This window comes from Scomber japonicus, chromosome 4, assembly GCF_027409825.1.
Source record: "Scomber japonicus isolate fScoJap1 chromosome 4, fScoJap1.pri, whole genome shotgun sequence".
In the NCBI taxonomy this organism is placed as follows: Eukaryota; Metazoa; Chordata; class Actinopteri; order Scombriformes; family Scombridae; genus Scomber; species Scomber japonicus.
In genome coordinates this window covers 27,210,191-27,226,713 of record NC_070581.1, presented here as the reverse complement: position 1 = coordinate 27,226,713, position 16,523 = coordinate 27,210,191, and the positions used below count along the sequence as shown (strand labels likewise).

The 16,523-nt window shown below is 39.2% G+C and overlaps 2 protein-coding genes across 2 annotated transcripts in view; one reads left to right on the top strand and one right to left on the bottom strand.

The window, feature by feature from the left end:
* The window catches only part of LOC128357989 (serine/threonine-protein phosphatase 4 regulatory subunit 2-like), a 149,332-nt gene that overhangs the window by 26,689 nt on the left and 106,120 nt on the right, over positions 1–16,523 (bottom strand). The window lies entirely within an intron of this gene.
* LOC128357660 (immunoglobulin-like and fibronectin type III domain-containing protein 1) overlaps positions 1–16,523 on the top strand; it is a 44,477-nt gene that overhangs the window by 23,523 nt on the left and 4,431 nt on the right. Inside the window, exons 9-24 of the mRNA XM_053318030.1 lie at positions 907–1,186; positions 1,279–1,820; positions 2,470–2,574; positions 4,592–4,716; positions 5,929–6,070; positions 6,245–6,538; positions 7,205–7,501; positions 10,179–10,358; positions 10,455–10,583; positions 10,793–11,101; positions 11,253–11,338; positions 11,440–11,632; positions 11,723–12,019; positions 12,112–12,438; positions 15,845–16,069; positions 16,442–16,518. Coding sequence (XP_053174005.1) covers positions 907–1,186; positions 1,279–1,820; positions 2,470–2,574; positions 4,592–4,716; positions 5,929–6,070; positions 6,245–6,538; positions 7,205–7,501; positions 10,179–10,358; positions 10,455–10,583; positions 10,793–11,101; positions 11,253–11,338; positions 11,440–11,632; positions 11,723–12,019; positions 12,112–12,438; positions 15,845–16,069; positions 16,442–16,518 — 3,608 coding nt within the window. The remainder of the gene's footprint in view (positions 1–906; positions 1,187–1,278; positions 1,821–2,469; positions 2,575–4,591; positions 4,717–5,928; positions 6,071–6,244; positions 6,539–7,204; positions 7,502–10,178; positions 10,359–10,454; positions 10,584–10,792; positions 11,102–11,252; positions 11,339–11,439; positions 11,633–11,722; positions 12,020–12,111; positions 12,439–15,844; positions 16,070–16,441; positions 16,519–16,523) is intronic.

Here is a 16,523-nt window from a genome sequence, read left to right as displayed (position 1 = left end):
ACGTCTATTCTCAGGACAATTTCCCACAAAAATTGTCTCTTTTAAATGAACCTTAAACATGTTTATGCTTCTAGTCCTCCTTGTGCACTGGGCACCCAAATACCACACAGACAGATCAAAAGGAATGTCTAGAAAATACCAAACCAGCTTTGGTTGTTGTGTAGGCCCCTCGATCTCTAATGACATCAGTAACTTATAGTATGTACTGCAAAAGGTGACGGGAGCGTGTCTATGTTCCCACAGCTCTATGATCCCACAGCCCTAAGTTCCCACAGCACCTATGTCCTCAGAGCACCTATGTTCTCAGAGCACCTATGTTCCCACGTTTCTAAGAAATTATTTAAATTTAGGCTCTATGTTCCCACAGCTCTATGTACCCACATTTCTAAGAGATTATTCAAATATAGGTCCTATGTTCCCACAGCCATAGACCTGTGAGGTGTCCTGGTACCTCTGTAAGGCTACGAGTGAAAGTCCCTCATGAGCAATAATTTACAAATTAAGCACTGGGGCAGGCACAACGCTGTCCTGATTGGGCAGACTTTTTGTAAAATAGTTGTAAAATATAACCCTAACCCTGTGGGAACATGGGGCCTAATTCTGAAAAGAAAGTTAGAAATGTGGGAACATAGGGCTGTGGGAACATAGAGCTGACCCCAAGGTGACAATGGTTGATTTCAGTATGTAATGAGTTTGTGAAGATTATTCTGGTTCAGAGGTGACACGCATACCATGTGGTGGGTTTAAGAAAACACACACAAAAGGGTCTATAAAACCTCCCTTCTCATTGTAGTAGTTTGTGTGTAACAAACTGAATAGATGGCTTTGTTCCCTTCCTGTTAGTTAATTTTGTGTGTGTGTGTGTGTGTGTGTGTGTGTGTGTCTGTGTGCGTGTGTTTTATGCAGTTTCCAATGTGGACTTCGCTGTCAAAATTCAGGAAATAAATGCTGAAGTAGGAGAAGATGCCCTCTTTGAATGTGTCCTGACTCACCCACTGCCCAGAGTCACATGGATGCGTAAGGGCAACGTCCTGGAGGATGGAGAAAAATACAACATAACTGTGTCAGACCACAAACTGATCCACAAGCTGCTGATCAGGGACTGCAAGCAGCAAGACAAAGGCATCTACTCAGCTGTGGCTGGAATTACATCCTGCAATGCCTGGCTGGTGGTGGAAGGTAAAACGTTACAGTAAAATACATCAATATTCAATATTGTTATGATTCTAAATAATTGTGAGTCACGTATGAAATATTTCATATCTTTTAAGTTGAAAGTAACCTCACGTCTGCTGATAAGAAGAAAAAACGTAAAACTGCCGCAGCTGATGGAGCAGAGACGGACCTTGAGAAAGTGGCCAAACAGCAGCAAATAAAAAACCGAGAGGAGATGGAGAAGATTTTAGCGGCCATAAAAGCAAAACACGAAGCAGAACAACTGACCGGAGAAAAGCCATTAACTGCTTGTGGAAGAGATAATGAAATAATAGCAATCACTGGACCGGGGAAAAACAGTGGAGCGGTAAAGGACAAGCCCGATGCCGCAAAAGCCAGAGTCTCGTTTGAAGAACAAGGGGGCAGAGAGAAAGTTAAGATGAAAAACTCTAAAGCAGATGGCACAGTATTGAAATCGGATGCAGATGGCACAGTATTGAAATCGGATGCAGATGGCACAGTATTGAAATCGGATGCAAATGGCCCAGTATTGAAATCGGATGCTTCAGGGTGTGTAACTTCTCCAGGAGAGCAACTGATAGCAGATGAACTGAAGAACAAAAAACACACCAAATCTGGTCAAGAGGATTTTGACAAGGTAACAGGTAAAGTCCACCCATGCCTAACAATGGATTCGTAGCAAGAAGATCATAAAAGATAAGTTGCGTTCAGGATACACTGAAGTAGATCTATGTACAAATGATCAGCTGCTCATCACCCAATTCAACATCTAACATCTGTTTGGATTACATTTCTATTGACTGAACAGTACAACTTGTTGTTCATGTCATTCTTAGTAATACCTGTAATACCTTTAAAAGCTGGAATGATTGGAAGTCATTTTTCTTATTCTTGCTTCTTAACTTAGTCTTGTGTGATTGTAAAGTGAATATTGTTGTGTTTTGGCTGGTGGTCCGACCATAATGATTTGAAGAGATCACCTCGTATTTCAGGAAAGTGTAATGAGCATTTAGTGTTTTCTGAAAATGTATGGTCTAAATTAATCAGTAAGATTAAAACAATAATTAAATCAAAATTAAGTTGCAGACCAGTCTATGCAGCTTTATAAACCTGGTCAGGATATCTCAATAATAGTATGGAGGGTCTAAAACCACAGCAAACACACTGTTTTTAGTGTTTCATCACACCCCACTATACCAGAGCTGCAATTGTTAATCGATTAGACGAACAATGAATACTGATCTGAGTATCACTTGTGAACTATTTCATTATAATATCTGTGACATACCACAGATGCTATTGAAGAAGGACACTCTGAAGATAATGAAGACTTCACTGGATCATCCAATAAATCAAAACGCATCACCAATGGTCAAGAGACTGATCATAGAGAAACAGGTAAGGCAACATAGCAGCTCTTAATATCCATATTTATGTTAATGATCCATTTCTTTGTGATTGACACCACTTTTCTAAGTGTGTTTTTGACTATTTTAACATCCATAATTATTTGGTGCATAGAATTTGGATTTTCTGTTGTATCTGTGCAGGGTCCAGCAGCAGATGTGATGATAACGAGGTAAACCAGATTCAAACATTTGCCACAAGTCAAAATGAAGCGACAGATTCAGATGGAAATGAAAACTCTGCTGCGTCTGTCAGAAATTCAAAGCAAACAAGGAAGGACCAGAATAAACAACACCGATCTGGTAAGAAATAACTGGGACATTGACTGCACGGAGAAACTGTACTATAGTTGACTTTCAAGATTAGTCATACCTGCAGCTGATATACTGTAGAGTACTGACAGAAGAAACAGTCTTTATTGCTTTGTATAATTCTATTTCTGTGCTATTTACAATGGTGATGGATCATCTCTTTTTTCCATCATGAATCACTGTCTTGACTGTAGAGCTCATGTTGTATTTGATACTATTATATGAAAGAATAACTCTTGATTTGAGACTATGTTACAGACCAAAAGAAAGGAAATTATGAGAGTTGCAGAGTGTACACCTGGAACATTGTATACCGCTTACATGTGTGTAGTTGAAATAGTTTTTATTTCATCCACATATGGAAATGCTGTGATTTGTTTGAATACTGAACTTGTGAGGAAAGGATGAGAATAGCTGGTGAAACTGTACATAAAGTCATAGTGCTGCTTGCTTTGACTTGAATAAAACTGCAGTGAAATACTGTTCATATCAAATATGTACAGTTGAGTGTTTACTACCTGAATTATGTAGCTCTAACAGATAAAAATGAAGCAGGAAGTGATGAAGATGAAGATGAAGATGCGGAGGACTCTGAGGTCACAAATTTGAATCATTCGGAGGAAGATCAAAAAACACAGGATGCAGTCAATGGTAAGAGACCCCAAATAGTATATTATTGTATCTTTGTGACTCTTATATCATATATTCTTATATTACGGTCTTGTATGGATGACTGCTCAGTGAATAAACTGTGTGTGCAATAGCATTATTATATTTTGCTCTCTGAAACATTTAAATACTTTGATTTCAAAGGTGAAAGCACAGGTCCTGCACACACACACACTGAGTACAATGAGACAGAAGATGAAACTGGCGTTGTCACACGTTCAAAGCATAAAAGACAAGCTCCACTGATAGAAGATGCAGTGATTGGTGAGTATTCAAACAGGTGTCATGACTTAATGACTCGTTTATCTAAATTGGACTGTTTAGGAATTAATTGTCTGATGATAGAGTAATCAAACAATCAATTAACTGGCTAATCTTTTCAGTTAAGACATGCCGATTCGCTCCAAGCATATTTTAATATGAAATTTTGATTCATTATCTGTAGTCAATTCAAAATATCCAGAGTTTAGCTTTACAACAATGAAATCATTATTCCTTTTAGTGACAAGTTGCAAAAACATATTGCCTCCACCTCAATCAATTATTCTGAAATTGGTAACTGTGTTATTTTTCTAGTTAATACCCATTGCTCCGTGTTCAGTGTTGATGTTCTATTTTGCCACAGCAGGGAGCCTCTTCAGAAGCAGAGCTACCCCACAAAGCTGGATTGTTTTGTCATCAACCTGAGGATTTCTTGACAGATCTGCATTTGGCTAGCATGAGAGTCAATTTTCTGTTTGACCCACATTGAATACAAAAGAAAACATTGAGGGGATAAATATTTATAGCACAGGAAAGGGAGCTGTATCACACAGGAGAAGAAAAGTGAATAAAAACCTTCCAACAGAGACTGAAATCTATCTGAAAAAGTAAAATGGGAGAAAAATAAAAGTCATCCTGTAATAACTCTAACAACAAAATTACATTTTCAGCTATCCCTCCTCAGTGTGAACACAACTAACAGGTTTGCTTTTGGAAATGAAAACAATCAGTTAACCAGCCTTGCTGTTCACTGTTGTGTATGTTAGATCCCGGGGTTCAGTTCATCTGTGGACTGTCTGATGTCAGCGCTATCATCGGTGAGGCCGCTGAGCTAACATGCAAGGTCAGCAGTGAAGACTGTGAGGGAGCCTGGTTCAGAGACGGCAAAAAGGTTAGGCTTAAAAGGTCAAACTCTTCTTTTTATTGGGTTGTGTGTTGGTGTACATCAAGATAATGCACAAGATGAGAGTCACGGTGGCTGCTAGGACATGTACAGTATAACCTCAACATCCTCAGATCAAAGTCAGTCAGCGACCTTGACTGTATCTCATCCCTCTCTTTCTCTTCACATTTCTTCTCCATCCCTTTACTGTCATCAGAAATACTGTACTCCTAGAGAGAGTGTTGCATTATGGGTTGTTCATAGCCTTAATGTTGTGTGTGTAAGAGTCAGTCAGTCCAAAAAGTGTTTCGTTTGGCCAGTTTAACCTGCAGTAGTTTCTGCAGGTTAAACGACAAGTGAAAAAAAAAAAAAATCACGACAAGTGAAAATGAGACAAAAGTCGGTCTGAACGACTAATTGCAATTATTTTGACTCGCATTGCAATATGATTTGCAATAGATGAGGAAATGATCATTTTTATTCTCATTTTAATTGGACAATATTTAAATGTTGTGATTTTTGCAGGGATCTGTACCAAACAAATGGGATTTTGACACACTTTTCACCTTCAACAGATATTGTGCCTCCTGCTATTTGAAAATTGCAGCAGTCCATATTTTGCGATTTCAATTAATTGTTCAGTCCTCGTCCAAAGTATCTCCTGACATCTTTACTGTAGAAACGGACTAAATCTGTCAAACTGCAAATTGACCGCTGCCACAGATGATGAGGAGCTCAAAGACGAACAGACAGCCTTAATAAATGTTAACTGCCGAAGAAAATACAATTGACTGCTTTCAAGAGTCTGGCAGACGTGTCTGAGTGTGTGACTGTACTGTGATGTGATTTGCCTTCGAAAAAACATTTTTTCCAAAACAGGTGTTGAGGGGGGGTTGTCTCATAATCAGGGTTGCCTCATATTTTGGGCCAATATGGTAAACGGCAAACACACAAAAAATCATTGAAAGAAAGATGAATAAAACAAAAGTATATTACCAGCCCAATTATAGGGAATCTGTTATTCACTATACGCTGTTCATACATTATGTTTTAATCTGTGATGGACCTCAAACATGTTTAGTTACTCTGGGCATATATAGGACACCACAGCTGGACATTAAGCCCTATGGGGGGGACCATTCAATATTACTGACTTGAATAATAACTCAATTGTTGTTGCTCAATCATTTATTTTCATCTGCCTGCATCTCTTCCTTTCAGATATCCCCAGATGACAATTTCACAATCACTAAAGATGGCACGATCCACAAATTAATCATAACAACATGCAAAGAAGAGCTCTCTGGGAAATACCGCTTTGAGGCAGACAGCCGTAAAACAGAAGCAATTATCAACGTCCGAGGTTTGAGAATTTGTTAGAATAACAATAATGCTGTTTAATAATAGAGCATATATTATTATTATTATTATTATTATAAATACAGGTCAGCAAATGTTAACACTGAATCCAATCCCAGCTGACAGCATATGAGGTTCAAAATTATCCGAACTGATCCCTTTTTTTTTTTTTATTTAGATCCCCCACGGTTTCACCCTGAAGACCTATGTACTTTCAGTAAGCCTATAACAGTTAAAGTGGGGCACAACGCCATCTTTAAACTGAGTTTTGTTGGCTATGAACCCATAAAGATTCAGTGGTACAAAGAGGGAGAAAAGCTCCAAGGTGACAACAATACAAAGATAGAGAAATCTGTAAGTCACAGCCGCTTGCTGCTGAGCAGGTGCCAGAGAAAGGACACAGGAGAGATCAAGATTAAGCTGAAGAACGAACACGGCTTCATTGAGGCGATTTCACAGCTGATTGTGCTCGGTGAGTAAATGAAGGACAACAAGAGAATTAAAACACAAAACAGAAATTTCTCCCCCACAGATCATTTTTCCTCCACAGCTATAAAAACTAAAAAAAACATTTACCACAACAATAAAAATGTCCAATTTAAAAAGTAAATTATTAACTAAACATCCAACTCCCTAAAATTCTTATCTTTATAGATGCCTAAGGATGCTATTTGTGCTGCAAGCAGTGTAATAAGAAGTACTTTGCTCTTGTAAAAGCTTAAGAACAGCAAACAGCAGCGTGCTTAAAAGCTTCATTACTCATCTACAATAAGGTACAAATGAGGCAACTCTTTTCTCTGTAAGGTGAAAAGGGAGCATAACATGTCCCTGAGCCCATCCCTACCTGGACACATTCAGTTACTTATTTTCCAAATGCAAACCATCAACTGCAAAACTGCCACATCACTAACAGGAATTGTTTTATAAATATTGTTTACTTTAAAGTACAATCGCAGGTTTTGATAATGTGACAGGTTAAAGATGTGGTACGAAAATACATAAGTTGAAATAATATACATTATTTTATTGTAATTTATTGTATTTTGCCAGCTCTAAATAAAAATACGACTTCTCCAAGAAACAAGTATCAGCTCACTTACACATAAGCAATTTCAAATAACTACATTTTGTGTTTCAGACAAACCCACTTCACCCCTGGGTCCTGCAGAGGTAACAGAGAGCTCAGCTACATGTATTGAATTTAGGTGGAGACCTCCAAAGGACGATGGAGGTTCACCACTGATTAACTACATACTGGAGCGACAGCAGGTCGGACGAAACACCTGGAAGAAACTTGGGGAAATTCCAGATGTGCCCAGCTACCGTGACACAGATGTGGACCGTGGCCGAAAATATTGTTATCGTATCCGAGCAGTGACTGCGGAGGGTGTAAGTGAAGTGATGGAGACTGACGATATGCAAGCTGGCACACTCGGTGAGATATACTAATATAATTGTCCCACCCACTAACACTAAAGACAGTAATGTAACAGAGGATAAACTATACCCTAATAAGATTTCACTTTTTGTTAATACACCTCACTGCTTTTAGTGCACGTCAAATAACAAATGGTACTCCAAAGCCTATTTGTGGTGTTATCTTTTGCTGGCACTCTGTGCTGCCCAACCATTATCTATGATTATTATGTACGGAGTCCAGGGGGCGAGAGGGGGGAGAAGCAGTGTACATCCAAGACACATCACAAGTAGATCACAGGCCCAACACACACACAGTAAGCAGACAAATTAAAGCACACGGGCAATAAAGTCTGACTTTTCATTTCACATAATATGCATGTCTGAGGTCTGTGTGAGAAACCAGAGCACAGATTTACCATTTAATCTATACCAATAAAGTGCAGTAATGGGAAGCAGTGGCTGTAAGGAGAGCAAGAATATCCTGTGATAAAACATGATGATTAAAAAGCCTCTTGTAGATTTTTTATATAACACATAAGTCTAAAATCCACCTGCACCAAACTCTAATGTCCAAAAAACCTGCCACTATAACATTTGGCTAAGACAGACAATGCAACAGTCCTTGGTACTGGTTAGAAATCTTTTAAGTCAAAACCTCAAGCAAAATGACATCAAATTACAATCAATAGGAGAAAATGATCTTATTTTCCTTTCCAAATGTCAATAACGTCCACAGTGGTCAATACATTTTAGATCTATGAATCCGTCAGACAGAAAATCTCACGCAGGGCCCAAAAACAACAGCGATTGTTGAAAAGTGAGCAAAGAAGATGCACGTTTAAAAAGGTTACAACAAGCAGAGACCCAGCATGGCACAGCAGCCAACACAACACAAGCAGAAAACAAAAAAAAAACAATGATTTGCACTTACTGTTTGAAGGTCTGCTTGGAAAAGAAGTCCATGCCACAGTCATCCTTGGCGGAGTGTTGGGGCGTGTTGTAGTAGTTCTCCATCAAGGCTCAGATCAGTCTCAGTGGTCCACAAGACTCAACAGAAGAGCTGGCCGGAGTTGAAAGTTATCCCTGACAAGTCTGGAAAAAGTCCTCTCCAAGGTCCCCATCCAGCTTTTCTCCACAAGCTGTTGCTGTTAGAAAACAGTAATTAAGCTTGGATGGCAGAAACCTCCATCACTGTTGGCAAAGTCACACAACCTGTTGTTCATCCAACACCAGCCGGCTAACAGATTTACTCACAGAAGATTGGGTCCCACCTCAAATAGATTGGAAAATGTGATGTTATATGAAGTTAACCGAGTTGCCTAAGCTGTCCATATCAACCCAATGTGCTTGGGTTGTTATCAGGTGTAGTTAGTAGAGTAGGAAATGGACTAATATGCTAGCATGAAACCAGACATGCTAATATCTAAAATTTAAAATAGCACAAATGGTTTGCAGACACTAAATTTGCTGGTAAACATTTGCATGCTATTTTTAATAGTTATACTTAGTTTAAAAAAAAAACAGATGATATAACATGTTGGTAACTTTCTATCGTGTCCTATGTGTTTTTTGCTTTGTATTGTTTGTTATCTTGCGTTTATATATTAACTGTGACCTGTTGAAAAGGGGACTGTTGATAAAAACTAGCTCTGGTACAGTAGGCTACATTTAAAAAGGTATAGTAAGCGATGTGGGGGAAAACGAGGACAGAAGTTGTTGATATTTTAGTGAAAACCAAAACCCATGCTAAGAAAATGGACTCAGCCAGCGAAGCAAATAACTCACTGCAGGTTGCTTAACAACACTTACCGCAATGTTTTGAGACATGTCCAGCTCCCTCAAAGACTGTCACACTGACTCAAAATGAAAATTACATGTCTGCAACTGCGTAAAGATCATTATTGATTGTAATGTTTTCTCAAGACCTCACTTTGGTTGAAAACGGGACAGCACTGCGCATGCGCATTTCCAGCCAGGTGGGTGGTTGAACTCAAATTTAAAATTTTTTTAAAAAAAAAAGACTACAGCAAGCAAACAAAAATATCAGAATGAAATATCAACAGACTAGAAACTGGTGAAGATATATCGTTCACATGGTATGACACTATTTAATCTAAATGGAAAGGGTATTTGTCTCTGCAGAAACTTTTATGGCTCATATTCTGCTCAAGTGTCCCAGCAAGGACCATGAAAACAACAACTTCTTCCTTTGCTTTTTATACTTTGACATCGCAAAATGTGTTTAGTGAAAATTACCTATTTGATTATCAGCTTATTCAATGTCAATGCAATTCTTGATCTGCCAATGACTGATTCAGATTTCAGATTCATTTTATTCTTTTGGGGGGGGGGGGGGTCATTTGTCAGCTGCTTGACAAATGACAAATTAATTATTCAGTTGCTTTATTAATTATTTAATTATTCTGTTACTCCTTAAAAAGCAAAGGATCTACCTTTATAGTGTAAATTAGGTCAACATTTTTCAAGCTTATGTTGCACATCTGTCCACATCACAATCACCACTGGCAAAGCATATGTTTGCTTCATCTGTAACATGACCAGAATATTACTGAATTTGGAAATGTAAGTGTAGTCACAAAATATACAAGAAAATTGATATCTCTCAGACTACAGACTTTACCACCAGTATCTTTATGGGGTTTTTTTGTTTTGTTTTTTGCTGCATATCCCAGCCTTCCCTGGCCCTCCAGCGCCTCCAAAGGTGGTCAGCGCCTATGACGACTGCATAAGCCTTTCCTGGGATTCACCAAGTAAAACAGGAGGTTCACGTATCCTGGGCTATATTTTGGAGAAGCGCAAGAAGGGGAGTAATCTATGGACTGTTGTCAATGCTTTGGATGAGCTAATAAAAGGTATGCTCTTAATTTTTATTTTACTCCTGTTCAAACTAATATCATTGTACATCATAATAGTGATGTTTCTTGTTCCCTATCTAAAAATACTTCCAGGGAAGAAATATGAAGTGAAGGACGTTGTGGCAGGTATGGCATATGAATTCAGAGTCACTGCCATAAACATCTCGGGAGCTGGTGAATGTAGCGACCCTTCTGAGTTTGTTTTTGCACGAGACCCTAAGAGTAAGTGTTGCTATTCTTTTTCTATAATGTACACAATAATATGTAAAAATAAATCAATCAAAAAGATTTAATTATGTGTATATTAGATTTAGTAAATATGTTTATTTACAGTGTATGCTTTTTTCTATTGTACACTATATAAATCTAAATATTGAATACCTGATATTGCATTTGTTTATATTTTGTGATATTCTTCCTGTTTTCCCCAGAGCCTCCTGGTAAAGTTACAGGCCTGAAGCTGACAGAAACTTCTTACACCCATTTGGTCCTGGCCTGGACTAAACCTGAGGAAAAAACTGGTATACAGGATGAAGCTAAAGGATATTATGTTGAGATACGTCCAGCGGATTGCATTGAATGGTCCCGCTGTAATAGCACCCCCATCATTATGACTTCCTTCAGGGTAAAAGGCCTTAAGTCCATGGACATGTACTGGGTGAGAGTGATTGCAACTAATGATGGAGGAGAGAGTGTTCCCGAAGAATTGGCCAATTATGTTATTGCAATGCCTTCTCCTGGTACGTCAGCTCTTCTTAAAAAAAAAACTTGGAAATACTATATATGTTGCTGGTTAGTTGTAGCTATGAATTCTTATTTTTTTAGATTTGCATGATTTTGCTGTTAAAACGAACTAAATCACTGACCTAAATCTTCTCTTCTTTATATTAGTGAGGCCAAAGTTCACAAACCACAGGATGAAGAGTTTCTTAGTGGTGAAGGCGGGAAATTCTGTCAGGATCACGATAAACTTTGAGGTGAATATTTATACTTAAGCTGATTAGTATTTTTATTATTAAACAAGAGTGAAGACCAAATGGACACTATATTAATATATTTCTAATGCTCTTTTTTCCAGGCCTTACCACGGCCAGTGATTATGTGGCTAAAGGACAACGTGCCAGTGACAAAGCGAGTAACCATCAGTAACTCTGATGGCTCATCACAGCTGCTGATCCCCTCCTCTGAGCGCTCTGATTCAGGCATATACTCAATTTTAGTGAAAAATCTCGCAGGACAGGAGACATTCAGTACAGAAGTCAGGGTTACAGGTAAAATTCTAACAGAGACACATCAGCTGAATCAATTTCAAATTAATCTGTTAATGGATCTGATGCCAGTAAACCTGCCTGTGGTTGCAGATGATCCAAAGCCTCCTGGACCAGTAGAACTGGAGGAAAATGTGCCTGGCACAGTCACAGTGATCTGGGAACCTTCTCCTGATGAGAAGCGTGATGACCGCCTCCACTACACAGTGTCCAAACTGGACTCTACTAAACGCACATGGTCCACAGTGGCTGACAGACTCTTCAATAACAAGTTCACAGCCTGCAATATCATGCATGGGAGGGAATATCATTTCCGGGTCTATGCCAAAAATGACATGGGCATATCTGCACCCTCGGAGTCACCAACATGGGGAACGGAGAGAAAGAAAGGTGTGTTTGTGAGTCATGCACAAATGCCTGTCAAAAAAAAGTTTGAATAGATTGTTCAGAAAATAAATCTAACTGAATCTCTTCTCTTGTAGAAAAGTTTGTGGTGAGTTTACCAACCAGAAAGGACTGTGATTTGCAATGTGCTCCCACCTTCATTGTACCTTTAAAGCTTCACACTGCACCGAAAGGCTATGAATGCTACATGAGCTGTGCAGCGAAAGGAAATCCCAAACCTCGTATCACATGGTATCGAAATCACATCAGTATAAACACTGATACCAACTATTACATCTCCAACATCTGTGGAGTTTGCTCCTTGTTAATCCTTCGTGTGGGCCCCAAAGACATGGGAGAGTATACCATCACTGCAGAGAATGCCCTGGGACGGGCTGAATGCTCCACTGTACTCAGTGTCAGAGGTAAGAAGGAAACACACCTGCACTTTAACTTAAATGACATGCTGGGAAAAAGATACTAAAAGATGCTAAATCCTATTTTTAACCTCCTTTACAGAGTGAAGAAACTATAATGAGCACTGTATGAGCAGCATTTATTTTACAGTTTAGATATCTAATACATGATGTTTGAATTGAAGTGGTCGTGCTGCTTGGAAGTAATGCACCAGTTGCATTATGAAGAAGGAAATGATGGAACATTGTGTTTATTGGGCTGCTACTGAAATTAAAATAAAATGATTCCTCAAATAAAACATTGTTTTTCTGGTTTCATAATTATTCCACTGCTGAGTTTTTAATCAAGTGATTCAAATCAGAAAATTCATGCAGAACATGGAAATGGTTGTAATATTGATACAATCTTTTACCAGATGATTGCAGATACCGTGGTACAGTGGCTTGTGTAACTATATTTATTTTAAAGCAGCTATATAACACTAATGATACTGTGGTTGTCTGTTTTTTTCTGTCCAGCTGATTTACCTCTATCAGATATGACTTTTACTGACAAAAGAACTTAGTATACAATATTCCTACCAGGGATTTTGATTAGGAAACAAACACAGGTGTTACCAATCACATTAACAATTGCTCTATACCTTTCAACTGTCCCAATGAGGAGCCTTAAAGGTTGAATATGTAGAATATTTATTAAAAGCTATATATTTTTAAAAAATAATACAGCCACGGGGCGTTTTGAGGGGTACAGAATGAAAGTATTGCTTTTCCATAAAAAATAAAAAAAAATTAGTCTGAATTAATAATTTTAAATTTTTTTGACGGGTTCGACAATGACGTTCTGACACGTTCTGTGTACACTGTACCAGCCAATTAGCGACCGGAATTGCGGGTTGCCAGGGTTGTCTGTTGTTCCGATGCAGCTACTGTAGGCTGGCACTGGGTGAAATGGAGTTGTAAACAAGCAGAGCCGTGTTGGACTTACTAAAACCAGCGTTTTTTGCTCTCAAGTACAACTTTTTATCACAAAACTTCGAAGGTAAGACAGAATATCTGTTAGTCGCTGTAAATAAATGGTTGTTTACCTTTGTATTCTTTGGCTGCTGGTTCACTGAGTTTTTAGCGCAATAATAGTGGTACTGTTGAACTCGCCAGGGTCTTAGCTTTCATATGAGATGCTATTTGTTTGTGTACCATGAAGTATCAAAACGGTAGCAATGGAAATGTGGAGAGTGGGTTGACTTTCTGACGCTATTCGGATTTTGATATTTGATCATTAACCTCTTAACGCACGCTGTTCCGTTCACGGGACGGGACGGATGTTAGGAGGTAGCCACACGTTCTTCTGAATGTTTTAAACACCAACCCTTAAACATATATACTCATGCCGTACATTGTTAGAAAGCTTAGATTCTCCCGATTCATTCAAGACCACCCACGACTTATATGGTTGCTCACAGCCGTAATAGTATTAGCGATTAGCTCAGCTAGCCACTCAGCTAAAGTAAGCTAACAGCTATAGTGCCTACATACCTTCAAAGTCTTCCCTTTATCCACAACGATCATCTTATGACTCAGGACTTCCTGTACAGCTCGCCAAGTATCCATTCTTGTGAAATATGAAATCCGTTTCCATAAAACCGGAATATTTTCCTCAATATGTCCATGTATTTAGTCCATATAGCCTACGGTAAATAACAAACCATGTACGGTCCGTTTACGTCATTTCCTGACCTGCGCGTCCATCTCAGAGTACACGTGACTAGATGTTTACGACCGTGAGCCTCTTCTGCTTCTGACGACACCACACACAAACCAATCGGTGTTTAGGATTAGGCAGTACATGCAGAGACATTGCTGCTACTCCCACTGGCGTTACAATGTAATGTACCTCGGTGGTTTCAATTCAGTTACAGCGAGGGTATGTTCGCTTCCTGTTTTCAAAATAAAAGCACCAACTCTATCGTTATGGTTTTCTTAATAATAAAAGGCAACGGGTGTTTTATTTTGTGAAAATGACCGGAAGTGCGTTACTCGCTACGGCTAACTTGAGTGGCTCCGAATTCGCAGGAACAAAACTTTAAGCAGATGTTATTTGGACAAATTAGAGTCACATTGTGGATCTAAAGGGCTACTTTCTCGCCTAAAAAGGTTAGACATGTGGATAAAGTGGTATATTTACAGAGTTAGAGCTAAAATAAAATCCGGCAACGGACCTGGCAACTCGACTGCTGGAATTACTTTTTGGTTGTTGCGACTACGATCTCGAGACATTAGATGGCGTTGTTCTGCTCATTCTACATATTCTACCTTTAAACCAATTCAACCATCATTCATTTTATTATTTTCACATGTGCTTTTACCATGTTCCATAAAAAAGGCTTATACTAACCTATTGTGCATCAGTCAAAAGTTTCATGTAGAGACACCTCAGGTAGAGGAACAGATGACAGATCCCTTCTTTAGGACCGACAGCTGCATGCAGTAAACAGTCCATATGGAGAGAAAAAGAGGGTTAGTGTGGAGTGACCTCTTAGGTGCTGTGAATTGTGTGGTGTCACCAACATCTATGGGTTACTAAAGGTACTCTCACATTACTGCACACTTCCATTCTGCCATTACTGGTTTTATTACCCATTATTTAAGCCCAGACCCTTCAGTGTGTTCCCATTTCTCCAGCTAATTATTCCAGTGTATTTTATCACTGAAACTATGAACTAGACATTTATCAACAGCTAGAAAAGGCTAAACTTCCATCACTACATTCTATTTTGTTGCTTTGTAACTTTGTAGTTTCTAAGCGAGTGTTCAGCGACCTTCCACTGTAACAGAACAGTGAAGGAAATATTAATCAGGTTTGTACATGCCCACACAGCTCTGAGCAGAGCTAATTAGACAACATCATTGCAAACATCTGTGTGGGTGGACCATGGGTGTGTAGGGGTTTCAAATATGCCTCCAGTGATCGATAAAGTAATTTTCAGGCCAACATCAATAGTCTGGTGTAGATTAGTGTGGGGAGTTTTTAATGTAGTTTAGTTTATTTGCACCATACAAACAGAACAAACAGAAAATAACCTGACTAAAGGGAAGGGATGAGATGGAATGTAAGGAGGCAGCAAATGCCAAAAATATATTGACAATTAAGACAGTGGTGACTTTAATTAGGTGACCTTAAATAGAAATGTGTCCTCACCAGTCTGTGCATGCCAATGAATGTGAAAGTCTCATAGGCACATTTTAAATGGACACTGTGGTAATGCATGAAGAGGGATGACATTGTTCAGATAATTAATTGATAAGGTCACAATAAATGTATCGTTAATACGTTTTAACTCACAACTGAGTGGTTATTATTATAAGACAGAGGAGTGCAGTTGCTACAGGCCACATGCACCAACTCTGGCCTCAGCTGCAGTAAAAAATAGCGCACAGAAGGCCACTGCCGGACGTGTAGTCTTTCCATTAGATGACAGCAGCGCACATGGTGGCGGAGGATCAGCCACTCCCGGTGGCAGCCAGGCGCCCCCACTCCTCCTCGCTCTTCCTGAATGGACGAGCACGCTACCTACGGTCCACGCCTCCCTTTCTCTTCTCCTGCTCAACCTCATCATCAAGAACTCCCTGCAGCCTCTCGGTACATTATTGTGCGGTGATTTAAATCAGGCGAAATTACGCAGCGCAATTTAAAGGAGCCATCAGAAGTAAATCACCGCTTTCACACCAGCCGAGGCTTTTTTGACCCACGGTTCCTTTGAATATCACCTCTCTGCCTCGCTAGAACATTGTGTCCTCTGTAGGAAGATGACTGCCAAACATCGGAGAGGAAAAGGCAAACACAACAATGAAGATAACTTTTTCAAAAATGAAGTTATGGAGTCAGAAGTTCGCGCAGGAGGGAGTAATAATTACGCTCTTCTCTTGGTTTTATTTCTAATGATTGTAATTGGCGGTGCCACTGGCTCATGGTTCTGTTTCCAGCAACACCAAACTTTAACCTACTTAACAGACAATATCATGGGCATGCAGATGAAGATAGTGAAATTACAGGCTTCCCACGAAGAAATGCGACAGTCAAGTGGTAAGGTAAG